At 60.2% G+C, this 24,174-nt stretch overlaps 1 protein-coding gene across 1 annotated transcript; it reads right to left on the bottom strand.

The window, feature by feature from the left end:
* Positions 1 to 108: 108 nt before the first annotated feature.
* Positions 109 to 24,174, bottom strand: COL8A2 (collagen type VIII alpha 2 chain). Its single transcript, XM_008273683.4, has 4 exons — positions 24,020 to 24,174; positions 17,142 to 17,184; positions 4,679 to 4,883; positions 109 to 4,166 (listed from the first exon to the last, which is right to left on the bottom strand). The coding sequence occupies exons 3-4, from the start codon at positions 4,875 to 4,877 to the stop codon at positions 2,248 to 2,250; spliced, it is 2,118 nt and encodes a 705-aa protein (XP_008271905.1). The 5' UTR covers positions 4,878 to 4,883; positions 17,142 to 17,184; positions 24,020 to 24,174; the 3' UTR covers positions 109 to 2,247.

The raw sequence follows: 24,174 nt of genomic DNA, 5'->3' as shown, positions 1-24,174 counted from the left end.
ATGTGCACTCCCCGGGCCAGGCAAAGACACAGGACAGCCCCAGAGAACTCTTGGGACATGCAGAGGTCAACCTGCCTCTGCACCCACGCCAGGTTCAGCACAGTGCTGTTTTTGTACAACAGGTTTTATTGAGGTTGTGTCAATACAGTCAAGACTGTTTTTCTTTTCAAAAAGAAGTCCTGTTTTCTTTGATTTCCGAGTGCATTTTTCCCGAATCTTGCGTGACACATAAGTATGTGGAGAACTAAGCTTCCTCTACCAATCACTAGTGGAAAACATTTAAACCTTAACCTTTAAAAAAAGAAATTAGGAATCAGAGTATAAAAATGCACAAGGTAATGTAGTTCTCATAGTTCAAACCTGACGTTGTTTATCAAAGCTAGTCAGCTAAGTGAACACCTGCAACTCAAATCCCATAGACATTCCAGAAACGCCAGCCACCCTCCCTCAGGCTTCAGCAGTTGAGGTTGGTGAAAGCTCTGCTCTTTTTTGGCGGGGGTGGGGGGTGTCCCATTGAGAGGCAATTGATTTCCGCCCATCCTAACTCCTTCCCAATGTGGGACTGTTGTGGCTCTGACCCTGGGAATGCGGCAGCTGAGCGAAGGACCCCCATCAGGTGCCGTTGGAGGCCTCAGTCACTTCCAGGTGTTAAGAAGTAGAAAACCCACCATGGACCCCAGCCGAAACCTTCTCCTCCAGTGCCATGGACAGATCTGGCTTTCTCCTTTGGAGAGTTAAAGTGAGTTGTCAAACAGCTTCCTTTGAGTAAGTTGTGGACAAAGGAGGAGGGCTGGCACTAAGCCTCAGGGGACCACAGCTTAGCCTGTCACCAGTCGGCCTCCATTTTCAGCACGGACAGTGCGGAGTTGGCCAAAATCAGAGCGATGCACCCAGATCACCTACAAACAGAGGGCTGGGGAGAAGCCCAGAGCCTCCAGGAAGATGTCCATCATCCCGCCTTTGCCCTGATCCCGGCTTGGAAGAGGGGCCCAGGGGTTGGTGTCCCACCGGATCCTGCCTGTTCCAGCAGAGGAGCTGTGACCTCGAAGAACGGTATTAGGACCCAGGGCACACTGCTCCAGGGGGTCTGCTGGCGCCTTCTCTCTCAGCCTAGCTGCCTGGGTCCTAATCCTGCTGAGAGCAGGAAATTGGAACCAGAGGGTGGAAGGAGAGGAAGCCCCCAGATTAGCCCCGCTGCTGTACACAGATACCTGCCATGTGGTTCTTATTAGGGTAAGGCCAGTGGAGCCTTCTGCATCCCAGGGCTCATGTGCATGCTGGTCACAGGGCCAGACAAGAGCCTTCCTCTTGGGCAGCCTCAGCGAGGGGTGGCACGGGTCCCCTGGCATTGGGCGTGACCAAGGCAGCCTGCCGGCAGGTGAAAAACGGATCAACACTCAGGTTTGCTGATGGTCAGCCCTACCTCAAGCCACCATTTGCTCTGGACAGCTCCAGACGCTTCCCCGAGCTTACACTCCGTGACCTGGGGCGGTCCTTAGAGGCCTGTGTGCTGCCCTCATGCTAGGCAGAGCCTGAGTTGGGATGGGGACACAGGGATAAATGAAGAGCTGCCAACCCGCCCAGATCCGTGCCCTACCCCCCGCGAGCTGCCTTCCCTGTGGCTGTGCCTGGACCGGTAAAAAGGGTTGATCCTTCCTGGGAGCCTGCAGAGAGGGTCACCGACCACACCCGCTGTGGACTGGCCTGGTGCCACTGCACCACCACGAGGGCTGCAGTCCTGGCAGCATCTGCACCAGCCACCTGCACAGTCTCCTTCACACCCTGTCCCCTGGAGAAGACCAAAAAAACCCGGGAACCCTCTGCCGTGCGCTGGAGGCTCAGGAGCTGGGGAGCCCAGCCAAGGACTGTGTGGGAGGCCATGTCCCATTCCTTGAGCAGGTGCCGTCTGGGAGCCAGCAGACATGGCTGTCTCAGCGGGGCTGGAGCAGGGAGCTCAGCCAAGTCCAGGACTCACAGAGACCAGGCAGGGTCCTGTGACAGGACAGGGGCTGCAGCCCCAACACGGCCCAGTCACTGGGGGGAAAGGAACTTGGGCCAGCCCCTTCCAGAAACAGTCTCAGTCCACAGCAGGGACAAAGCCAGTCAGTCTTCTCGGGCCGCAGCCACAGCCGCAGGCGCCGCTGCCTCTCATCCGCCTTGGGTTTTGCCTTTAAATGGAGGTTGTAACTGAGAAGGTCACTCTAGCACTACAGAGGCCGCGGCCAGGGCGGCGGGGTCCCCCGCGGGTTATGTGGGACACAGCAGGAATCCTGAAAAGGACGAGTGGATGTACTCGGTGGAGTAGAGGCCGTTAGCCTGGTCCGAGGGCATCTGCACCCAGACCTGGTCGTTGGGCCGCAGCTGCAGCACTGCCCCGCCCGACGCCTGGTCCAGGTAACCCTTCTTGTACTCGTCATAGGTGTAGGTGGCTGGCACGTTGTTCTTGTACAGGGCCACCCACACGTTGGTGCCCTTGACGTGCACGTGGTAGGCGAAATAGTAGACGCCGCCCACAGGGCAGGTGAAGATGCCGGTGGCTGGGTTGTAGCCGCTGTGGCCATTGTAGAGAGTCCGGTCAAACTTCACAGGCATGCCCGAGGCCGGGAAGGGCGAAGTGAGCACAGCGGTGAAGGCTGGCGTGGCGTGGGCCGACAGCTCGCCCAGCCCGAACTGGGGTTTGCCCCCCTTGCCCAGCACCGCGCCTTCCACGCCCCCATTGGGCAGGTGCAGGCCTGCGATGCCAGTCTCATCGAAGGCCCCCGGGGCACCAGGGGGGCCGGGAGGCCCAGGCGGCCCGGGAGGGCCTGTGAGTCCTGGGGAGCCGGGAACCCCGGGGGGCCCGGTGGGCCCAGCAGAGCCCGGTTCCCCCACTTTCCCCTCTCCAGGGGGCCCCGGCAGGCCTGGCTCACCCTTGAGGCCCGGCAGGCCTTGGGGCCCAATAGGGCCAGCTGGCCCCTGGAGTCCTGGGATTCCTGAGGGGCCTCTTAGGCCAGGCTGCCCAGGGAGCCCTAAATCACCCTTCTGTCCTAGGGCGCCCGCCACTCCTGGGCCTCCAGGGCGGCCGGTGAAACCTGGCTCACCTTTGGGCCCAGTTGGTCCTGGAGGTCCATGGGCCCCGGGCAGCCCCCTTTCACCTGGGAGCCCCGGCTTCCCTGCCAGGCCACTAGGCCCCTGGTCACCCCGCATACCAGGCACTCCTGGGGGTCCTCCAGGCCCTGCCTCTCCCTTCGGCCCGGGCGGCCCCCGTCGGCCTGGGAGCCCTGCAGACCCAGGAAGTCCGGGAGGCCCCCCAAGGCCCTGTGGGCCCTGCTCCCCTGGCTCCCCATCCTCCCCTGGCTCACCTCTGTCCCCCAAGAGCCCTGGGGCCCCAGCTGGACCCCTGTCCCCCTTGGGGCCTGGCAGGCCTGGCATTCCATAGCCGGTGGGGCCTATCAGGCCAGGGGGGCCCCGGGTCCCTGGCTCGCCTTTGGCACCAGCTGGGCCCTGTGGCCCTGGCACTCCTGCTGCCCCTGGCACCCCCACGCCATCAACCCCTGGGGGGCCTTTCGGGCCCACAGCTCCTGGCTCCCCCCTGGGGCCTGGAACTCCAGGAGGCCCAGATTCACCCTTGTCTCCAGGGGCTCCAGGGAGTCCATCTACACCTGGTTTACCCAAGCCTGCTGGCCCCGGGGGGCCAGGAGGTCCAGGGGCGCCCCCCTGCCCTGGGGCCCCGGGCAGCCCTGGCTGGCCCACTCCATTATCTCCCTTGAGGCCTCGATCACCTGGGGGCCCAGGCTCCCCTTGAGGCCCCGGCTCCCCCCGGAATCCTGGGGGCCCTGGCACCCCCTGGACACCTGGTTTTCCAGGAACAGTGATGCCGGAGGGGCCAGGAAGGCCAGGGGGTCCTGGGGGCCCCCTAAGGCCCTGGTCTCCTCGTATCCCTGGCTCCCCCCGAAGCCCTGGCTGCCCTGGTGGCCCAACCTTGCCCGGCAGACCTGGGGGACCAGCCTTGCCCATTCGGGAGAAGCCAGGTGGGCCAGCGGGGCCAGGCTGCCCATGGAGCCCTGGCTTGCCCGTGCCTGGTTTGCCTGGGAAGCCGGGAGGCCCAGGGGGGCCCCGGGGCCCGGGCTTTCCAGGGGGTCCAGGCTCTCCTTTCAGGTCCATCGGCAGCAGCGGCAGAGGCATCTCTGAGGGGGAGAGAGAAGCAGGCAGTCAGAGTCCTGGACGGTGGGGACAGAGGGCCACATCTACCCATTCCCCATGGCAGACTGAGGCACTCGGGGGAACACGGCTCTGTATCTGCTCTCGAAGCCTGTCCCCGGCTGGGGGCTGCAAGGCGTCCTCGCCCAGGGCTCCTGGCTTCCAGTCTCCCAGGTTGGGCCCCCAGCTATGAGCTTAGGTGACCTCAGGAGCGATGGCCGCCAGGGGGCACCCGCAGCCTGCCTTAGAACCAGCTGGCTCGAGCCCACCCTCCCATTTCCCCCACCTTCCCGCCCTTTCCCCACCATGACACCTGTGCCAGCCACACCTGCTTGCAGGCCCTGTGGGGCTGAGAGGCCCTGGATCAGCCTCTGGGAGGGAAGGAGATGGGAAGAGCTTTGATGGGGGTTGAGGAGTGTGGCGGGGCCTGGGGGCTCCGAGGGAGGGGAGTCTGAGGGTCAGGAGCTGTCTGAGGCACTGTGAGGAGGGGGGCTCTCACCCAGGTACTGGCCCTTGCCCTCGCGGAAGGGCGGCCCCACAGGTCCTTTCTGCATGGGCTGCACGTACTGCACGGGGGCGTAGCCGGCCGCCCCAACGGCCCCGCCGCCAGAGGACGCCCGCGGCCCCCACCCCAGCAGCAGCAGTAGCAGCAGCAGCAGCGAAGACAGGGGTGTCGGGGCCCCCTGCATGGCGTCCATAAGGTCCTGCAGGGAAGAGCAGAGGGTCATCAAGCCTGCCCCAGGCCCGGGGTGGGGGTGGCACCAGACCCAGGGGCCCACAAACAGATCCAAAGTTAGATATTCTTCCTGAGGAATTGCCAAGCTCACAGGGGTTACCTCCCAAGCCCCAGCCCGGTCCAAACTCCCCCCACCCCACTTTACCTTTCAGAGCACTCTGACCTCCCTACAGCCCTGGGGGGAAACCCTGCCAGTTTTGGGGGGGTATTTATTTTTTCTTTTCTTCCTTAATTGGGAGACAGACTGACAGAGCTCCCACGGGCTGGTTCACTTCTCGAATGCCTGCAGTGCCCAGGACTGACCCAGACCGAAGCCAGGAGCCGGGAACTCAATCCAGGCCTCCCACATGGGTGGCAGGGACCCCACCCCCCGGGGTCGGCAACCGCAGGAAGCTGGAATCAGGAACTAGGACTCAGGCCCAGGTACTCTGATGTGTCCTAACCGGTGTCTTAAGGGCACATACCCTGAAAACGCCTTTGATGAGAGCAGCCAATGTCCCGTGAGGGGCCAGCCTCCCCCTGGCGGTGAGCTGAGCGCTTTAGACACTGGAACTCACTTAACTTTTGCAGTATTTGCACCAGCTCTTACTGTCACCCTCGTTTTCCAGACGCTAAAACTAAAGCGGATGTGAAGTTCGCTGGGAAGCAGACCTGGGATGTGACCTTGGTCTGTGCCACTCCACAGTGCCTTTCTGGGCTCCCCCACTGCCTTCAGGATCAACCATGACACTCAGCACAGCACCAGAAGCCCTCTGAATCCACTCTGTGCCTGTGTCTCTAACCCTGTCACCTGTTACCTTTCTGTGCCTCTCCCTCCCTCCACACATCTGCCCTACCAGTCCAGAGCCCCTTACAGCTCCCAGACCCCAGCAGCCTCACCCCTGTGGGCCTTTGCACCTGCTGTGTCTCACCTGCAATATCACCTGCATCTCTTACTCCTCTTTCAAGGACCAGTGAGGCTGTCAGCCCCTCCTCTATGAAGCCTCCCAACAGTTCACCGCTCACCGCTCACTGCTCTGTGCCTGTCTGGAGCTTGCTTGCCCTGCCAGGCCTGGGTAGAGAGGAAGCCCAGGCCCTAGACTCAGGCAGCTAGCCTGAGAGTTCCTCTCACCTGCTGGGGAGCCGGGGCCAGGGCTGTCCTTATCTGTAAATGGGATAAGGTGTGGGTGAACACACTTGGCGGCATTACTCACAATCACCCAAAGCAGAAGCAACCCAAATGTCTATCAACTGAGCAGTGACCAACGAAGGTAGGCAAGCCACACACTGGACCTTCAGCGATAAAAAGGAGTAAGTCTGGGCCTGCTACGGCACAGGAGAGGCTCTGGAACATCACGCTAAGTGAGAAGAGCAGTCACAAAATCATATGGTTTGATTCCTTGCTTGGAAGTATGCAGAATGGGGCCGATGCAGAGAGCGTAGAGTAGGGGTGGCCTAGGCTGGGGGCAGGAGGTGACTGTTAACAGACACAGGGTTTTGTTGAGGGGTGCTGGTTGCACAACTGTGTGCATACAGTGAGAAAACAGTGACTTGCACATTGAAGCGGGTCCATTGTATGATCCATGAATTCCATCACAATAAAGCTGTCGTTCCAAGTAAGTAGATTAACAGCCCGTTTCCCAGGGTGCAGTGATCAGGAGAGAGCACACCGGGCTCAGGGTGGGCACCTGCCGACTGAATGAGGGACTGTGTGGCATTTTTACACCCAAAGAAATCACCCCTTCCTTGGTATCCCTGCTCTGCCTCCCCTCGTCTCACCAGCACTCTCTCTGCACCTGTGCTGGCAGCACCTGCGGGTGTGCGATCAGGGACACAGAACGGAGCCTTCCCTGGTGTCAGCTGGGTCTCAGGCCACAGCCCAGAGCAACTTGTGGCCTGAGTTCCCACAGGGCTTTGCAGGAACAGAGGCAGGGCTCAGGCAAAGGTCTGACCGCTGCCATACCGGTCTCCAGGTTCAAATCCCAGCTCCACCATCAAGCTGATCTATAACCTCAGGCAGGTCTTTTGTCCTCCAAGAGTCTCAGTATAATAGTCACACCCACAACATCTGCCATTTAGAGCTCCCAGGTGCCTGGCCTGGGCTCCTCTCACAGCCATCTGCCCTACAAACCCATGAAGCTCATGCAATGATTACCCCCATGTTCGAGCTGTAGAAATGGAGACTGAGACTGCAGGGCCTTGCAGGGCACACTGTGTTGGAGCTCACACCTCTCTTTTTTCTTTTCTTTTTTTTTTTTTTTTTTTTTTTTTTTTTTTTTTTTTGACAGGCAGAGTGGACAGTGAGACAGAGAGACAGAGAGAAAGGTCTTCCTTTTGCTGTTGGTTCACCCTCCAATGGCCGCCACGGCCCGTGCATCGCGCTGATCCGAAGCAAGGAACCAGGTGCTTCTCCTGGTCTCCCATGGGGTGCAGGGCCCAAGCACTTGGGCCATCCTCCACTGCACTCCCTGGCCACAGCAGAGAGCTGGACTGGAAGAGGGGCAACCGGGACAGAACCAGCACCCCGATAGGGACTAGAACCCGGTGTGCCGGCACCGCAGGCAGAGGATTAGCCTAGTGAGCCGCGGCACTAGCCTGGAGCTCACACCTCTTCCAGCGCCTGCCCTCAGCACACGCCGCCTGCCTCATCTTACTGGGACTGATGCTGGGACTCAGTGGGCTGAGCTGCCCTGGCCCGCTGGGGATCTGCCAGGCTCTATCCCTAATGTATGTGTATGTGTGTGGGGTTGTTGTTGTTGTTGTTGTTTTAAGTTTCATTTACTTTTTATTTTTATCGAAAGGCAGAGTGACAGAAATAGATCTTCCATCCAATGCCCACACCATCTGAGGCTGGGACTGGGCCAAAGCCAGGAGTCTGGTGCCGCCCTGAATGTGTGTTAGCAGGAAGCTGGAGCAGAGCAGAACAGGGGACTCAAGTCTGATATGAGACGGAGGCACCCCAAGCAACATCTTAAGTGAGCTGCCAGACGTCCGCCCGCGTCCTAATGTTGTCCACGCAGTCCCCGTTCACGCCTGTTTTAGGGATGAGGAAGTTGGGGGAGGAGGTCATCTGCTAATATCATGGCAGGTGGAACCAGACTCTTGAGCCCCAGTCCCTAACCTACCTCTCCCAAGTGGGGCAGAGCCCCCTGTACTGGTCAGCTGAGCTGGGGAGAGTTGCTCTCCTCTGCACAGAGCCCGGATGTTCTGCTTGGGTGGTGGGCAGGGGAAGGGGGAGCAGAGCACGCAGCAGGGAGCAGAGGGAGCAGCTCCTGGGCCAGGGCCGAGGTGATGACAGCACCACAAGAGGACACAGGACAGCCCTGGCTGTGCCGAGACCCAACCTGTTTCCCACAGGGCTCCTGGAGGGCGCAGCCAGTAGGTGCTGAGAGCCAGAAGGACATGGAGGAGCACAGGCAGGTGCCGAAGGGCCGAGGTCACGCGGGAGCCCCGGCAGGGCCCCCAGGGACTGCCCGCCTTTCACTCCTCAGTAACGGGGCCCGCTGAGAAACACCCCCAACCCCACCCTCTGCAGCTCCCTGAACTCGCCCCTCCCAGTTGAGGTCAAGACCAGGGGAGACATCAGGCCCCCAGGGCAGGTGTTTCTGAGAGTGGGCAACTGGAAGACGACTGGGTGACTGGCACACCCACAGTGTCCCCACTCTGCAGATGACCTGGAGGTGCAGGGGGCAGAGTGCTGTGCCTGTGGGCCAGTGGTGGGGCTGAGCAGAGTTCTGACAGCATTAGGACACGGCCAGGAGGGAGGGAGGAGACAGTGAGACAGCAACAGGTGGAGGGGGGAAGAGAGAGAGGGCGACGGAGAAGGTGACAGGTGAACCAGGTTCCCTTTGGGCACCAGGGCACCACTGCCTAGAGAAAGAAGGGAGGCTGCTTCCTGCCCTCCGAGGGGAGGCTGGCAGGTGCCGGTCTGGGCGAGCACATGGCGGCGAGAAGGGTGGGCTGAGCCTTTTCAAGGGGCTGGCTCTCTCTCTGTCTCTCTGCCACACCCCCCTTTCCAGGCCCAGCGCAGGGCTTGGCCGGCACACAGAGAGATGAACGTGACTCAGCATCACACCTAGAGATCACCCGGCTGGGCCAGCAGCGTTGCACTGCAGTGGGTTACACCAACGACAGCGATGCTGGCATCCTATAGGAGAGACTGTTCGAGCCCTGGCTGCTCCACTTCCAGTCCAGCTCCTCCCTATTGTGCCTGGGAAAGCAGAAGATGACCCGGCCCCTCTTCCATCCATGTGGGAAACCCAAATGGAGTTCCAGGCTCCTCGCTTCTGCCTGGCTCACTCTCACTCCAGCCCCCATGGCTGCAGCCCTGTGGGGAGTGAACCAGTGGATGGAAGACCTCTCTCCCCTCTCTCTCTGTAGCTCTTTCAAACAGATAAACAAATAATGAGCACTCAGTAACTCGGTCTTCTCCACAGACTGCACACAGAGCACTTCAAAAGGTTCATGGAAAATGGAATTAAAGGATCAGTTTCCATGAGTGCAAAAAAAGTTTGAATTCATGCATACGAGGAATCTTCCAAAAGTTCACTGAAAATGCACATATGAAAAATGATGCCTGCATTTCAGATTTTTTGCACCTAAATAAACAGATTTTTAATTCAATTTTCCACGAACATTTCGGAGTTCCCAGGTACTGCTGCCTTCCCAGGTGGGGAAGAGGTGGGCACAGTCCCATGGCCTCAAGAACTTCAGCTACAAGCTCTCAGAATCAGGAACAAAGGGAAGAACGATTTGTTTGTTCGTCCTGTTCCCCCCAAAAAGCGGAGAAGGGTGGCCAAGCAGGTGTTAGGCCAGAGGCAGGGCCGTGAGCGGCAAACCCAACTGCCTGGCTGTGCGGCCCCGGCCAGGCCGGCACCCTCTCTGGTGAGAAGCTGAGAAGCTAAGGCAGGAAGGGGCAGGGTTGGCGGGGGCAGGGGGCAGGGGGCCACGGTGAGCCGCATCCGGGAGCCAGGCGACGCTGATTCAGGGGATTGCCAGTGGCGGCAGCGGGATGCGCGCGGTGTTTGGACAGCTGCAAGTCCTCAACGGGGATTTCCCCCTCCGCAACAAATCCCGGTAAAACAGCCTTTCGGCCAAGTCAGCGTTTTCAGGCGGCCTGGGCCTCCTCCAGGAAGGCCAAGGAGACTGGCCCCGGGGGCGCGGTGCTCCAGGGTCCTCCAGACCCCTGCGGAGGGCAGGGGGCAGCCGAGGGGCCCCCCCCGCGGACTGGATGGAAGCGGCGGAAAAGCAAGCCCTCCCCCCTTGAAATGGCCCAGCAGGAGAGGGGCCTGCCCACGGGTGACCCGCAGAGGAGGCGGGGAGGTCCCGTGGACTCCCATTTCACAGAGGAGCTATCAGAGGCCCAGGGAAGAAGGGGACCCCCCCCCCACCAAGGGAGGGGCCATTGGCTTCCCGGGGCGTCGTGCGGTGTGGGGAGCAGAAGCGGGGCCCGCGGCCCCTGCGGTGGGGGAGGGAGCGCGGCCGCGCCGGCCCCCGGCGGCTCCAAGCCCCCCACCCCCCACCCCAGACGGCGGCTGCAGCCGAGGGAGGTGGGGAGCGCTCAGGCAGCCCGGGGCCGGGCCAAACCACAGGTATGTTATGAGACGCTTCCTGTTGTGGAGACATTTCTGCGGATCCGGGTGCCTGCAGCCGCCCCGCTCGCCTGGCCCCGCTCTGGGCCCTCTCCCAGTCTCTGAGCCTGCCTCCCCTCTCTGTCCCTCCTCCCTCGCCGCCGGCCCTGTCACCTTGACAGGTGAGTGACACTTGTTAATCCAGCCCTGCCCTCCCAGGCGCGGGCAGCCCCTGGGCTCCCATCCGGCACAGCTGGGTGAGCCTGGACAAGAGACTGCAGCTCTCTGAACCTCATCTGGCAAAGGGCTGAGAGAGCTCACCTGAGCCGCCAGCCCCTCCTGGGTGCTGCCCTCTCCTGCAACCCGGGGAGCCAGGAAGCCCTCCCCTTGGCCCACCCTCAGCTCCTCCTGCTGCAAAGCAGCAGCCCTCCTGGAGCCCTTGGAAAACTTGGCTACAAGGGCCAGGGCCTCCAGGGGCTGGTGATATGGACTCTGTAAGTCCCCGCCGGGCCCAGGACTAGGGCTGAGCCATAAACCTTGGTGAGCAGCAGTGGAATCGCCCTCCTCACCCACTGGGCATGCCCCATACCCCAGCCGCCCGCCAGGGCTCCCCAGCCCCTACCTGCCCCTCCTCTCGCCCACTCTGGGAAGTGGGAGCCCTCTCCCATGCTCCTTCCCTGAGTCTCAGAAGAAGGGGTCCTGGCTCCCCTCAAGGCCAAGGCCCCCCACCTCTTCCACTGCCTGAGGGGCCTGGCCCACCCCATCTCCAGCCTGAACACCCACCCACCCACGTGTCCACACAGGCCTGGCCCTCCCCAGTCCCTCCCCTCCCCCCCTCCAGCTGCCTGCCAGGCCTCTGGAAAGAATTGCCTCTCCCCTCCCCCGATTCACTCCTCACCTTGGGGAACCTGGGACCCAGCTTTCCTTCCTTGGAAGGCTCCTCCCAGATTCCCCTCCGTTCCGTCCTCCGCCCACTCTGCAGACCCAGGCTTGCCCCCACGGAGCTGGCTCAGGCCCCTCTGGACGTCTCTCCTGCAGTTTCCAGCTCCCCCCAGCCCCCCCAGCTCTGGCTCCAGCCCCATCCGCGGGCATTCTCACTTCTGCCTGTAGCGGCGACGTCACACTGCAGCCACCCCACAGACAGCGTCTAAATCCAATGCCCAGCCTTGCCCAGGATGATCCGAAAAGTCCCCCACCCAGACCGCCACCTCCAGCTTCCTCTTACTTTCTCCACACTTACTCTACAGACCTCAACACTGCTTCCCAAGCTTCAGCCAGCGTCAGAGTCACTGGGACAGTTTGTTAAAACCCAGGGTCCTGGGCCCCGTGGGAGGGACCCACATCGGCATCTCTGACAGGCTCCCAGCGGCGGCTGCTGCTGCTGCTGTCCGTCACCACCCCTGCTCTGGATTCTGCAGTGGCTCCCTAGTACCAATAGGATAAATGCCAAGATATTCTGCAATTCACCTGGCTTCCTGGAGGAGGAAGCATGCTTTAAAATATATATATTTATTTATTAATTTGTAAAGCAGAGTGACACACAGAAGGAGACACAACAGAGAGACAGAGGCAGCGATTTTCCATCTCTTTGTTCACTCCACAAATGCCTGCAACAGCAGGGGCTGGGCCAGGCTTAAGCCAGGAGCCAGGAACTCCATCCGGGTCCCCAACATGGGTGGCAGGAACCCACACACCTGGATCATTGGCTGCTGCCTCCCAGGTGCACCAGCAGGAAGCTAGATCAAAAAGCCGGGGAGCTGGAACGCAAACCAGGCCCCACAACACGTGGTGTGGGTTTCCCAAACGGAGCTTAACCTGCTGTGCCACAATGCCCCCTCCCCCCCGAAGCAAACTTTAGGCTGGGCAGGATGTGGACCAGTGAGGAAGGAGGGGCTGTGAGAGTGGACAGGTCTACAGTGAGCCTGGCAAAGCCCCGAGGTCACACCCGGAGGAACTTGCTCCAGGTCTAAGAGTGCTGTGGGAGGGCCTGGGACCAGCTCCGTGCAGGGCCACGAGGGTCTGTGATGTGCCCATCTGTGTCCCTTCCTCCATGTCTCTGTGTGGTTGCATCCAGTCCTCAGCTGCCTGGGTCTCAGACATCTCGCTGTGAGTCCCCTCCTCTTTTTTTCCTTTTATTTATTTATTTATTTATTTATTTTTATTTTTTGACAGGCAGAGTGGACAGTGAGAGAGAGAGACAGAGAGAAAGGTCCTCCTTTGCCATTGGTTCACCCTCCAATGGCTGTCGCAGCCAGCGCGCTGCGGCCGGCACACCGGGCTGATCTGATGGCAGGAGCCAGGTGCTTCTCCTGGTCTCCCATGGGGTGCAGGGCCCAAGTACTTGGGCCATCCTCCACTGCACTTCTGGGCCACAGCAGAGAGCTGGACTGGAAGAGGAGTGAACGGGACAGAATCTGGCACCCTGACTGGGACTAGAACCCGGTGTGCCGGTGCCGCAAGGCGGAGGATTAGCCTAGTGAGCCGCGGCGCCAGCCAAGTCCCCTCTTCTCCCATCCACTGTCCCCCCATCTCTGGAACTCTGTCTCCCATGTCCTTGTGCTGAGGTCTCAGTTCAGTGTGAGCTCTGGTCACTCTAAATCTCTCACTGTCAGCCACCTCCTGGGACCTCTGGAAGGCAGCACTGATGGTCCACTTGCTCGTGCTAAGCTCGGGTGTCTGATCTCCCTGGACGATGCCCGCACAGCCGCAGAACACTGTGGGCAGTGGCTTTGTGGGTCCTGTGTCCAGGAACTGGGTGCTCTGACTTAAGGATCACTAGGGGACTCAATCCCCAAATGTGACTGTGCCACAGTCAAGGAGCTGCCTGGGACCTGGGACTGGGGCCGAGGGAGGGGTCAGCCTGAGCAGAGCTGCCTGAGGACCACTTGGTCACCCAGCTTGACCGCAGGCCAGAAGGGCTGCCCCTGCCCACCTTATCTGCCCTGCCAGGATTTTGATTTTGATTTTTTTTTAATTTTGTGTTTCTTTTAAAGATTTATTTATTTATTTGAAAGTCAGAGTTACAGAGCGAGGGGGAGAGACAGAGATCTTCCATCTGCTGTTTTACTCCCCAGATGGCCACAATGGCCAGGACTGAACCAGGCCGAAGCCAGGAGCCAGGAGCTTCTTCCAGATGGGCAGCAGGGGTCCAAGCACTTGGGCCATCTTCCGTTGCTTTCCCAGGCCATTAGCAGGGAGCTGGATTGGAAGTGGAGCAGCCAGGATGCAAACAGGCACCTATGTGGGATGCTGGTGTTGCAGGCAGTGGTTTTACCTGCTATACCATAGCACTGACCAGATTTTTAAATTTTTTTTTGTTTGAAATACAGAGAGAGTCAGAGGCAGAGACATATAGGGATCTTCCATCTGTTGGCTCATCCAAATGCCTGCAACAGCTGGGGCTGGGCAAGGCCAAAGTTGGGAACTGGGTGATCAATCTGGGGCACCCATGTAGGTAACAGGGACCCAAGTACTTGAGCCAGCTCCTGCTGCCTCCCAGGTGGTGATCAGCAGGAAGCTAGCATTGGAAACAGAGCCAGTACTAGAACCCGGGCACTCTGATAGAAGATGCGGGCATCCCAAGTGGCATATTTTTTTAAGATCTATTTATTGGGGCTGGTGCGGTGGCATAGTGGGTTAAGCTCCCATCTGCAGCACTGGCATCCCATATGGGTGCCAGTTTGAGCCCCAGCTGCTCCACTTCCAATCCAGCTCCCTGCTAATGTGCCTGGGAAAGAGTGGAAGATGACCCAAATGCTTGGGCCTCTGCACCCATGTGAAAGACCCGAAAGAAGCTCCTGGCTCCCAGCTCCTGGCTTCAGCCTGGCCCAGCCCTGGCTGTTGCAGCCATTTGAGGAGTGAACCAGCAGATGGAAGATCTCTCTCTCTCTCTCTCTCTCCCTCTCTCTCTCTCTCTTTCCCTCTCTCTCCCTCTCTCCCTCTCTCACTGTAACTCTAATTTCCAAATAAATAAGCAAATCTTTAACAGATTTGATTAAAAAAACATTATTCATTTGAAAGGCAGAGTGACAGACAGAGACACACACAGAGAAAGAGATATTCATCTGCTGGTTCAGTTCCCAGATTGCCACAATAACCCTGGTTGGGCCAGACTGAAGCCAGGAGCCAGGAACTCCATCCAGGTCTCCCAATACCCCATGCTTCCTTTTTTTTTTTTTTTTTTTTTTTAATTTCTTTTGACAGGCAGAGTGGACAGTGAGAGAGAGAGACAGAGAGAAAGGTCTTCCTTTGCCATTGGTTTACCCTCCAATGGCTGCTGCGGCCAGCGCGCTGCGGGTGCACCGCGTTGATCCGATGGCAGGAGCCAGGTACTTATCCTGGTCTCCCATGGGGTGCAGGGCCCAAGGACTTGGGCCATCCTCCACTGCACTCCCTGGCCACAGCAGAGAGCTGGCCTGGAAGAGGGGCAACCGGGACAGAATCCGGTGCCCCGACCGGGACTAGAACCCGGTGTGCCGGCGCTGCAAGGCGGAGGATTAGCCTAGTGAGCCACAGCACTGGCCCCCATGCTTCCTTGACACCAGCCTTTACCTGCTTGATGCCCTCTGCCTGGTTTTCCCTTTCTTCCTTTCTCTTTTAAGCAAACATTACTCTTCATTTAAAACCTTGCCCAGCGCTGTTGGATAGCAACACCACCTGGGACACCCACCTCCCCTATCCATGCTGGTTCGAGTCCCAGCTTCTCTGCTTCTGGGTATTAATGTGCAGCCTGAGAAGTAGCAAATGATAGCTCTATTATTTGAGTCCCCAGCTGGGAGCACTAGATGGAATTTCAGTCTCCTGACTTGGGTCTGGCCCAGCACCAGGTCTAGCTGTTGTGGACATCTGGGGAATGAACCAGTGGATGGAAGATCAATCTCTCTCTCTCTCTCTCTCTCTCTCTCTCTCTCTCTCTCTCTCTGCCTTTCAGATAGACAAACATTTATTTATAAGTTGAGCCTTGTTAAAAAAAAAAAGTGGGCTACTATTCCACTTGTGGTGCTGGCATTGCATATCAATGCCAATTAAATCCCTGCTACTCTGCTTCCGATCCGGCTCCCTACTAATGCACCCGAGAAGGCAGTGGAACATGGCCCAGTGGTACTTGGTTCCTGCTATCCATGTGGGAGACCTGGATGGAGTTTCTGGCTCCTGGCTTCAGCTGGCCTGCCCTGGCTGTTGTGGCCATTTGGAGAGTAAACCAGATGGAAGATATCTCTTTCAATCTCTCCCCTCCACACACACACACACATACTCTGTTTTTCAATAAATAAATGAAAGACCCAGCTCAGGGGCAGGTGTGTGCAGCGTGCCTCCCATCTCCATCTCATATCAGAGTGCCTGATGTGAGTCCCAGCCCCTCCACTTCAGATCCAGCTTCCTGCTAGTGCACACCCTGGCAGGCGGCAGTGATGGCTCAAGAAGTTGAGCCCCTGCCACCCATGTGGGAGACTTGGATTGAGTTCCCAGCTCTTGCTTTAGCCTAGCCCAGCCCCAGCTATTGCAGGTCCTGGGGGAGTGAACCCATAGACAGAAGCTCTCTCCATCTGTCTGTCACTTTGCCTCTCACACCAACTGAACATAAACAAATAATCATAAAAAAGAAGAAAGACCCAGCCCCAAGGCCTCTTCCTCCCAGCAGCCTTCCCTGTATCACTTGGGCAGAACAGTTCCTCCTCCCTGCTGGCCAGCACCTCTTCCCCTGCCCTGCCCTGCCCTTAACTTCTTGCTGCCTGGTGCACAGGAGGTACTCAGCTAAGTCTGCAGCCTGGAGGGACCGGGACTCTGACAACCCCACCTCCTGCCTCCAGCCAACCCTCCAAGGGCTGGCTTTTCCTAGGCCCCTTTCTCTTTGTGGCCCTTCCTTCCTGAGCTCTGGGCCTAAGCCAAACCTGCCTCCCGGCAGGTAACGTACCCACTTCCCAGGCCCCTGTGCTCTGCCTGGCTCTGAAGCCAGACACCCCTCCCCCACCCCAGGGAGGGGCATCCAGGGCAAGAGAGCGTCCAGGGAGGTCGGATCAGCCAGGCAGGGGCAGATGAGCCAGATGAGGCTGAGTAATGGGCAGGACTCAGGGAGCTCAGGGAGCAGCGGATCCTCAGGCCCCCGCTGGGCCTCCCAGCACGGGCCTTATGCTTCTGACCTGGACTGGACATCTGAGGGCGCCCCAGACCCAGCCGCCCCCTGGCCTCTGGCTGGGACAGGCAGAGGCCCCTCAGCCTCCAATCCTCGCCTTCTGGTTCCCATTTGCAGCCTTTTCCTGAGCGCCACCCGCCGCCCATTGCTGCCATGCGCCTGCCAAGATTCCTGGGCCTCCGCGGCTTCCCCGCATGGTGGCGGCAGTGGCAGCAGGAGGAGCCGGGCTGGGCAGGGAGGGGGGCTGGCGGGAGCCTGGCCAGGCCACTGCACCCAAGCCGGGCCAAGCAAACACGGGCGCGCCAAGGAGCGAGGCGAAATAGTTCACAAATGAGAAAAAGCTGCTTCCAGGTTGGGCCAGGGTTTTAAAGCCCAGGCTGCAGGGAGCTGAGGTCACCTGCAGGAAGGGCCATCTGCAAGGACACCCTGGGTCTGGGAGGGACTTCCGTCGTGGCCAGAGGGAGTGAGGTTAGACCGCCAACGGCACAGGCCTCGCGCAGCCTGGGAGGTCACGGGAAAGACCTCGGCCCAGTGTCTGGCTTACCTGTCCAGTTGAGGGGTCTGGGGAGGTGTCAGCAGAGGAGGGCCTGAGAATGAACAAGAGGAGCAGTGAGAAGACACCCCGAGCCTGGGAAGCCTCCTCCCCACCACAGCCACCCCAGTGCCAGCTGTAGGCCTCCTGCCAGGACCTCGGCCCCCACCTCTGTCCCCCTCCTCCCAGGAAGCGCCCACCCTCACGACCCCAGCCCTTCAGCGGACACAGCTGGGTCCACTGGGTGCCTGCCCTGGGTCCATGGAGCCCCTCCTGTGCTAGGGCCCAGGCACAGAGAGCCCCTTGTGGGTGTCAGGGTACCCTGGCGAGGTCCCCCTACCATATATAAGGCCCTAGGATCCCTGCTGGGGAAGCTGCTACTGGATGGGAGATGCGGGGGTGGGCTGCGGGCCACAGAAGTGTCTACTGTCCTGCCCTGGCCGGAGGGAGCTCCCTGCTGGGAGGGTCCTTGGTGCAGGGTCCTGAAAGCTGAGTAGCAGTCTGGAAGGCAGACAAGGTAAGAAAAGGAATTTCAGACGCCGGGAAGACACAGGGAAGGCCCGCGAGTGCCACGGGGTCGGGGAGTGCAAGCAGGAAGCGAAGACGGCGCAAGGCAGCACGCGTTTTTCTGGAAAGCAACCGGGAGCCGGGGAAAGTTGTTGAGTGAGCGAGGTGATGTCAGAGCTCCGGACGGTCAGGTCCCCGTTTCTGTCTCAGCCCAGCCTGCTGCCAGGCTCCATCGGGAGCCCTAGGCCAGGTCACGCAGCTGGCCACAGAGGAGCCAGGGCCGGAGTCCAGACCCAGACGGGACTCCCGGTGGATGGGGAGGGGACACCCAGCCAGCCCACCTGGCACGGAGGCCTGCAGCCGCGTCACTCTCTCCCCCAGCTGCTTGCTCCCATGGAGACTCTGACATCCTGGCCCTGCCTGCAGCGCGCAGGCAGCCAGATGCGAAGCCAAGGTTGCACGGCTTTCTCTCCAGCCCTGCGCTTGGAACACTGTGACCCCCAGGTGCGTCGTGAGGCCACTTCCTGAGGGCCCAGCCTGACTGAAGGGACCTTGGCGAGGGTGGGGGTCCTCCCTCGCTGCTCAGCGGAACCCCAGCTTTTCTGGCCCCAGCCCCTCCCCCCACCAGGAGGCTGGGGAGGGGAAAGAACTAATGGTTGGATCTGAGCTTAAGGATGGACAGGAGCTTTGGTGACAGGCGTGCGGGGGTCAATCAGTCCAAGTGGAGGGAACAGCATGTGTGAGGGTATGGATGTGAGAAGGCCCCTAACACAAGCAGGGAAGGGCAAGAACTAAAAATGACAAATGAACGCTGTCACCGTGGGGACCACTCGGTGGGCATCTGCAGTGCGCCAGGCACTGTTCTGGGTACTATCACAGATGGTCTCACGCGATCCTCACCACAGCCCAGAGACACGGGTACTTAGCGTCCCTTTGGGGAAAACTCAACAGAGAGGCTGAGTAACCAGCCCAAGGTTGCACCGCTCAGGATAGGCAGAGCTTGAATCTGAACTTTGGCTGTTGACCCCAAAGCCCAGGCTCTTAACTCATCGGCTGCACGGATGATTTGAGAAAGTCTGGCTGGCATCTGTCTGGGAATCCATCTTGAATAGAAGGGTCCCGGCCTAATGCGGGCTCCCATCCCCTCCACCCACGCTGGCCCTTAACAGTAATGGTCTCTGAATCCCAGTACATGGTCTGAAGCAGACATGGCACTAGGCACGACCCAGGTCAGGCTGGAACTGCTGTCCCGTTGTACTGAGGAGGAGTGCTGAGGCCCAGGGGAGGTGACCTCCATTCTCCCAGGTGACAGGGCTGGGAAGCGAAAGAGGCGGGATCTGCACCCAGCTCTGCCCAGCCCCAGGGGGCTTAAAGCCTTGTCCACTTGGGCTTCCTGGAGGCCTGGGTTCCGTCCCCAAGGGTCCTACCCAGGGGACAGGCAAAGCTGAGCGCAGAGCCAGCAGCTCCTACCAGGGGCCCCAGGAGCCCCCTCTAGTGGATCAGGGCTGCTAGTCCCGCAAAATTTTTAGAAAGCTGCGGGAGGTGAGTGGGTGTGTGTGGGTGGTGCCCGGGCAGACTTCAATGGGACTCTGTTCTCACCCCCCACCCCCCACACATACTGCCTTCCCTAATCCCCTCCATGAGCCCCTATCCTGGCGACATCGCCCCTTTGCACAGAGCCTGCCACTTGCAGGCTAAATCCCAAGCCAGATGTGGGTGGAACAGTCTGCAGCCCTGCCCCCCCCTAGCCTGTGAGAGCCGCAGGGCTGTGGCAGAAGCCAGCCAGGTCCCCAGGCCCTCTTCCCCGCCCAGCCTTCCACACTGGGTGCTGCTGGCCATGAGGTGAACAACTGGCTGCTCCCAGACGTGGGGCTGGTGAGGGGAAGGGGCCCCCAGGGCTGAGCCCCCAGTAAGGGCAGACTCTGGGCCTGGCCTTGCTGAAAAGTCGTGCTGGGCTCAGCGCAGCACTCTGGAGCCCACTCGTGCCCTCCCGGGTGCTGACCTCAGCTCCTTCATCAATAAAATGGGAGAGAGCGTCTGCGAAGTGGACTCAGAGCAGCGCTGGGCATAAAGGAGGTACCAAAAACGTGTATGGTCATCGTCACAGCCCTCCACCATCCTCAGACAGGCGTCCTGTGCCCACGTTCCCCTCGCCAGCCAGGGGAGCCAATTCAGAGCGTGGGCACAAGCTGAGTCCAAGGACGACTAGGACAGCCTCCCAGCTCCCCGAGCCAAGGCTCCTGGGGTAGGGGGTCCTCCCTGTCAGCTCCTCCGGTTTAGCCCCCCAGGGGCTCCACCCCCACCCCCAGCCCCAGCCCCTGCTGCTGCAGGACGGGGCTCTGCATTCCTGGCTAAGCGGCCGGATTTGCTGTGCTCCGGGAACTATGAAAAGAATGTTTGCCACGAGCTGAGCCGTGGTCGCCTGTCAGGGAGCGTGGCCTGGAGGGCCCACGCAGAGCCTGTGGCCGCCAGCACAGTGGGAGAGCGGGAGGCTAGACGTAGGGAGAACTTCCGGGTGGTGAGTACTGTGGACACTGGGCGGGGGTGGAGACCACAGTCAGCCTCCTGGGATCGCTTGCTCGCAGCAGTAACCCTGCTGGGTTTCTCCTGAGGAGGGGCAGTTATAATTACCTCTCCTGAGGTCACACAGCAGATGGTGGCGCTATGGTGACTAAAGGCCAGGACCCTAAGCACAGGCCCCACTCCCTGGAGGAGGCTGCCCCCTGCTCCCAGGGCCCCCGGGGACTAAGCATTCTTAGCACCAGAAAACGCCATCCCAGGCCTTCCTGTCCTGGGTTAGCGCCTGAGCCTCTCATGCCTGTTACTCCCGATGCTCCCTGCCCCTGCCAAATACACCTTGCGCTAAAAGCACCTGGCACGCTGGAGGGGCCCAGCAGTTAGGTTTCTAATCCTTTCCCCACCAAGCCAAGCCCTGCAGAGGGAAGTGGCCCAGGGGTCACTGTGTCCTCCCAGACCTGGGAGTGAAGCCTGGCTCAGCACTCAGTAAGAGGGCAGGTTACTGACTTCCCTGAGCCTCCACTTACCCCTCTGTGAAATGGGCCTACAAGCATTAAATGAGACATGTGAATGTAGGACTTGGCATGCAGTAAATGCCCTATAAGCATTACACCTCCCTCAAGGGCACAGAAAGGGGAATTGAAATTAGAAACCTTCAAGGGATGAGGATCCCTGTGCCCCAGGTCCCTGATGGATCCTTTAAGGGTCCTTTGCCAGGAAGGGGGCCTGAGCCCAGGGTCCTGGCCTCTGGTCTCAGTTGTGCCACTGGCTGCTGTGTGACTTCAGGGACTTTTTCTCTGAGTCTCTAGGACCTTGTCCTTGACGTGGGGCAGTAACACCGGCCCAGCCCTCCCCGTGAGGAACAAGCCCTGTGCCAGCCCCACACGTGGGCCTCCTCCTCAGCCCTCCAGGGCTAGCAAGCTGTTCTCCCACCCTGTCTAGGCTGCACGGGCAGAGTTACCTCTCCACTCTAAACTTTCCAAGAATCTAAATGACAGCAGCAGGGGCAGGGCCTCCCTCCGCCAATCCTAGAATCTAATCAGAGTGAGCGGGACACTGATCAGAGAACTGGGTGACAACTGTAGGCACTGTAGCCCCCTCTCAGGCATCACCTGGCCTGCTCCTTACCTCGCTAGGGCACAAGAATCCTGGAGACACGTATTAGCATTCCCATTCTATAGACAGGGAAACCAAGGCATAGAGATAGTGTCTTACTCGGAGTCCCCATGGAAAGTAGCCCAGATCTGACTGCCAAGGCCAGCTCTTCTGCACACTGTACACCACGCCTTCACTTAAGATCTGCCGTCCACACCCCAGCCACCCTGGGAATGCCCACAGAGCACAGTGGGTCTGGAGTGAATTTCTGGGAGTGTGACTTCCATGGCTGCTATCTAGGCACAAGTGTGTACCCATATGGCCTCACACATCTACCCACGCTTCCATACACACCCTGGGCCTCCCAACTCAAGGCCACACTCAGCCCCCAGCCCCCAGCCATTTCAGCTTTTATCAGGCCCTGGGGGCCAAACCCACATCTTCCCTACACCTGCCTCCTCTGGGGATAGGCCACAGCCACCAGTGCAAGGCTCCTGGTCTGCCTCCTCCTTATCAGCCCTCCCATTACTCCTCACCATCCTCTGGATCCTCTCATCTCCATGGCAACCACTCACATCAGCCCCCAGCCCCCTCCTCTTCAGCCTGTGCCTAGCCTCCTGCCTGTAAGATCCTCAGAGCAGCCTGGGTCATTCCCAGGTCCCATCGCTCTGCAGCTCACACCCTTTCTCTGGACAAAGCCCCTAGAAGTCAGATCTTGGAGTAAACTGAGCCCCTCTGCTCCCACTGTGGCATCCGGCAGCAGCCTCCCCGCCTCCAGACCTATGCACCTGCTCTTCCCACAGTGGGGGATGCCTCCCTGCTGCCCCTCCTGCACCTGTCAACATCCCCATCATCCTAGAGAGCCTCAGCTGGAGTCCCTTCCTGGTGCTGCGGCCCCTGACTCCACACCCCACCCCTGCCTTGCTCGGTGCCTTCCTGCTGTTTACCTCCGCAGGCACCCTGAGATCACAGCTGTACCCCAGATGCGAGGCCTCGACTCAAAAATGCTTCAGGCCACAGACGAGAGCAGTTCGTCTGGGGCCCCCACTTCCCCACAGGGGTGCCCCCTGCCTGCCACTGTGGGAGCTGGAGTGGGTTGGGAAGCCAGCAGGGCAGGGAAGCTGAGGCTGGGCCATGGTTTGGTCTGGCTCAGGCCTGGAGTCTGGGGGCTTGGGCTGATGGCCCTCTTTGGTATCTTACCCCTCCCTCTTGCTAACAGCCCCATTCACTTCCATTTTTTTCTTTTCCCTTCCTCTGAGCCAGGGAGCGGAAACACTCATTTTCACTGCGGTGGACAAAGTGAAACCGGAGAGAGACCCTGGTGAGCCTGTCTGCGTGTGAGCGCCAGGGTATGTGCTGCCCTGCCTCCATACGTCTGGCTCGGCCACGCGGGGCCTGCTGTGTGTCTGGAGGAGTGCGCGCGCGCGCTTGCGTGTGCACACGCCTGTCCTTGATTTAGCGTTTGTGGTGGTGTGTGTTTCAGTAGGGGAGTATGTTTGCGTGCGCCTAATGAGTGTTTGAGTCAGTGTGTGATTGTGTGTGACTGTCCGCAGGAGGGCGCGTAGCTGTGCGTGACTGTGTGTATCTGTGGTCTGTCTTCAGTATGATTTGGAGGTGACTTGTGCCCAAGGGTCACTTACTGCTCGACAGCCCGGCGAGGGGCCAGTGGTGGCGGAGGGGGGCGGGAGGCACCATCTATGCTCCCACGGCCGTTGCCCTGCCAGGGACCAGGGCCACCTTGTGTCCCACACCCCCAGCTCCTCCCCCGAGATCCGCATCCTTACGCTCGCTCAGGGCGGTGACGATCCATCAGTCTTAGCCCAGTCCCAAGTCAGTCCCAAGCCTGACCCTCCAGTCATCCCAGCCCCACAGCCCCACCCAAACGCCCACCACCGCCACCGGGAGGGCACCTTTGCTGCAGGCCCTCCACGAGGGGATGGAGCCCTGCTACCAGCCCGCGTCCCATAGTGGGAGCCAGACAGGAGAAAGGACACCCTGAGGGAGGTGACACCTCTGTGTCAGGAGCCCAGGGAGTTCTCACTGATGGCCTCACCTACACATGTGCACGCGTGCACACTCAGAGGGCTGGCTGCCTTTCCCATGGGCAATTCCTGGCCCCTCCAGGGGCCAGTGTGTCTCCAGCTCCAGGGCAGAGACATGGGGGTGGGGGTCTGTGCAGAGGAGCCCTGGGACCCCTCCCCTCTTGGCTGGGCAAGTCTCAGTCTGGACTTCGGGGGCATTTGCTGAGAACCTCTGTCTCTCTCCAGCTGGCGGGGGTCTGGCAGGCACCTAGACCAGGCGGGACTTGGGGGGCAGAAGCGGGAAAACCGAGCGACTGGGAGGTAGCCAGCAAATCAGAAATGGCAGAGACCCGCAGGGGGAAGGGGCCTTGGAGCCCCCCACCCCCTCCTCTCTCCTCCACCGCCCTGCGAAGGAAGCTTTGTTCCTCCTGTTTCGCAGGTGGGCAGGAGAGGTGAGGGGGGCGCCCGCAGCCACATCAGGGGCGATTCCACCCCACAGCCTCTCAGACAGAAAGGCAAGGGGCTCCACCTGGGTTTCCGCTTGGGCTTGGGGGGAGGCAGGCCCAGGGAGAGAGAAGGACGACCCCATCCTGACGCCGACCCCAAGGCTGGAGCGACCCGACTCGTTCCCACCCCGAGCCAGAGGCGCCGGCCCGGCCGTCCGGGACCATGCTGGGGGGAAGCCTGGCCCGGGTCGTGCCCTCCAAGGCCCCCGAGGCCCGAGGCCGGCGCCCGACTCCCGCCCGTTACCTGCAGAGGCGGCCCTCAAGGCGGCCCGGGCGGCGCGGGCTCCGGGCAGGGGCGTCGGCGCGCGCGGGCGTCGTCGGGGTCCGCGCCACCGGGCTGCAGTCGCTCTGCCCGCGCCCCTCGCGGCCGCCGGAGTGGGCGGGCGGCGGGAGGGGCGC

This window comes from Oryctolagus cuniculus, chromosome 7 (assembly GCF_964237555.1).
Source record: "Oryctolagus cuniculus chromosome 7, mOryCun1.1, whole genome shotgun sequence".
Classification (NCBI taxonomy): domain Eukaryota; kingdom Metazoa; phylum Chordata; class Mammalia; order Lagomorpha; family Leporidae; genus Oryctolagus; species Oryctolagus cuniculus.
This window is presented reverse-complemented; position numbering and strand designations above follow the sequence as displayed.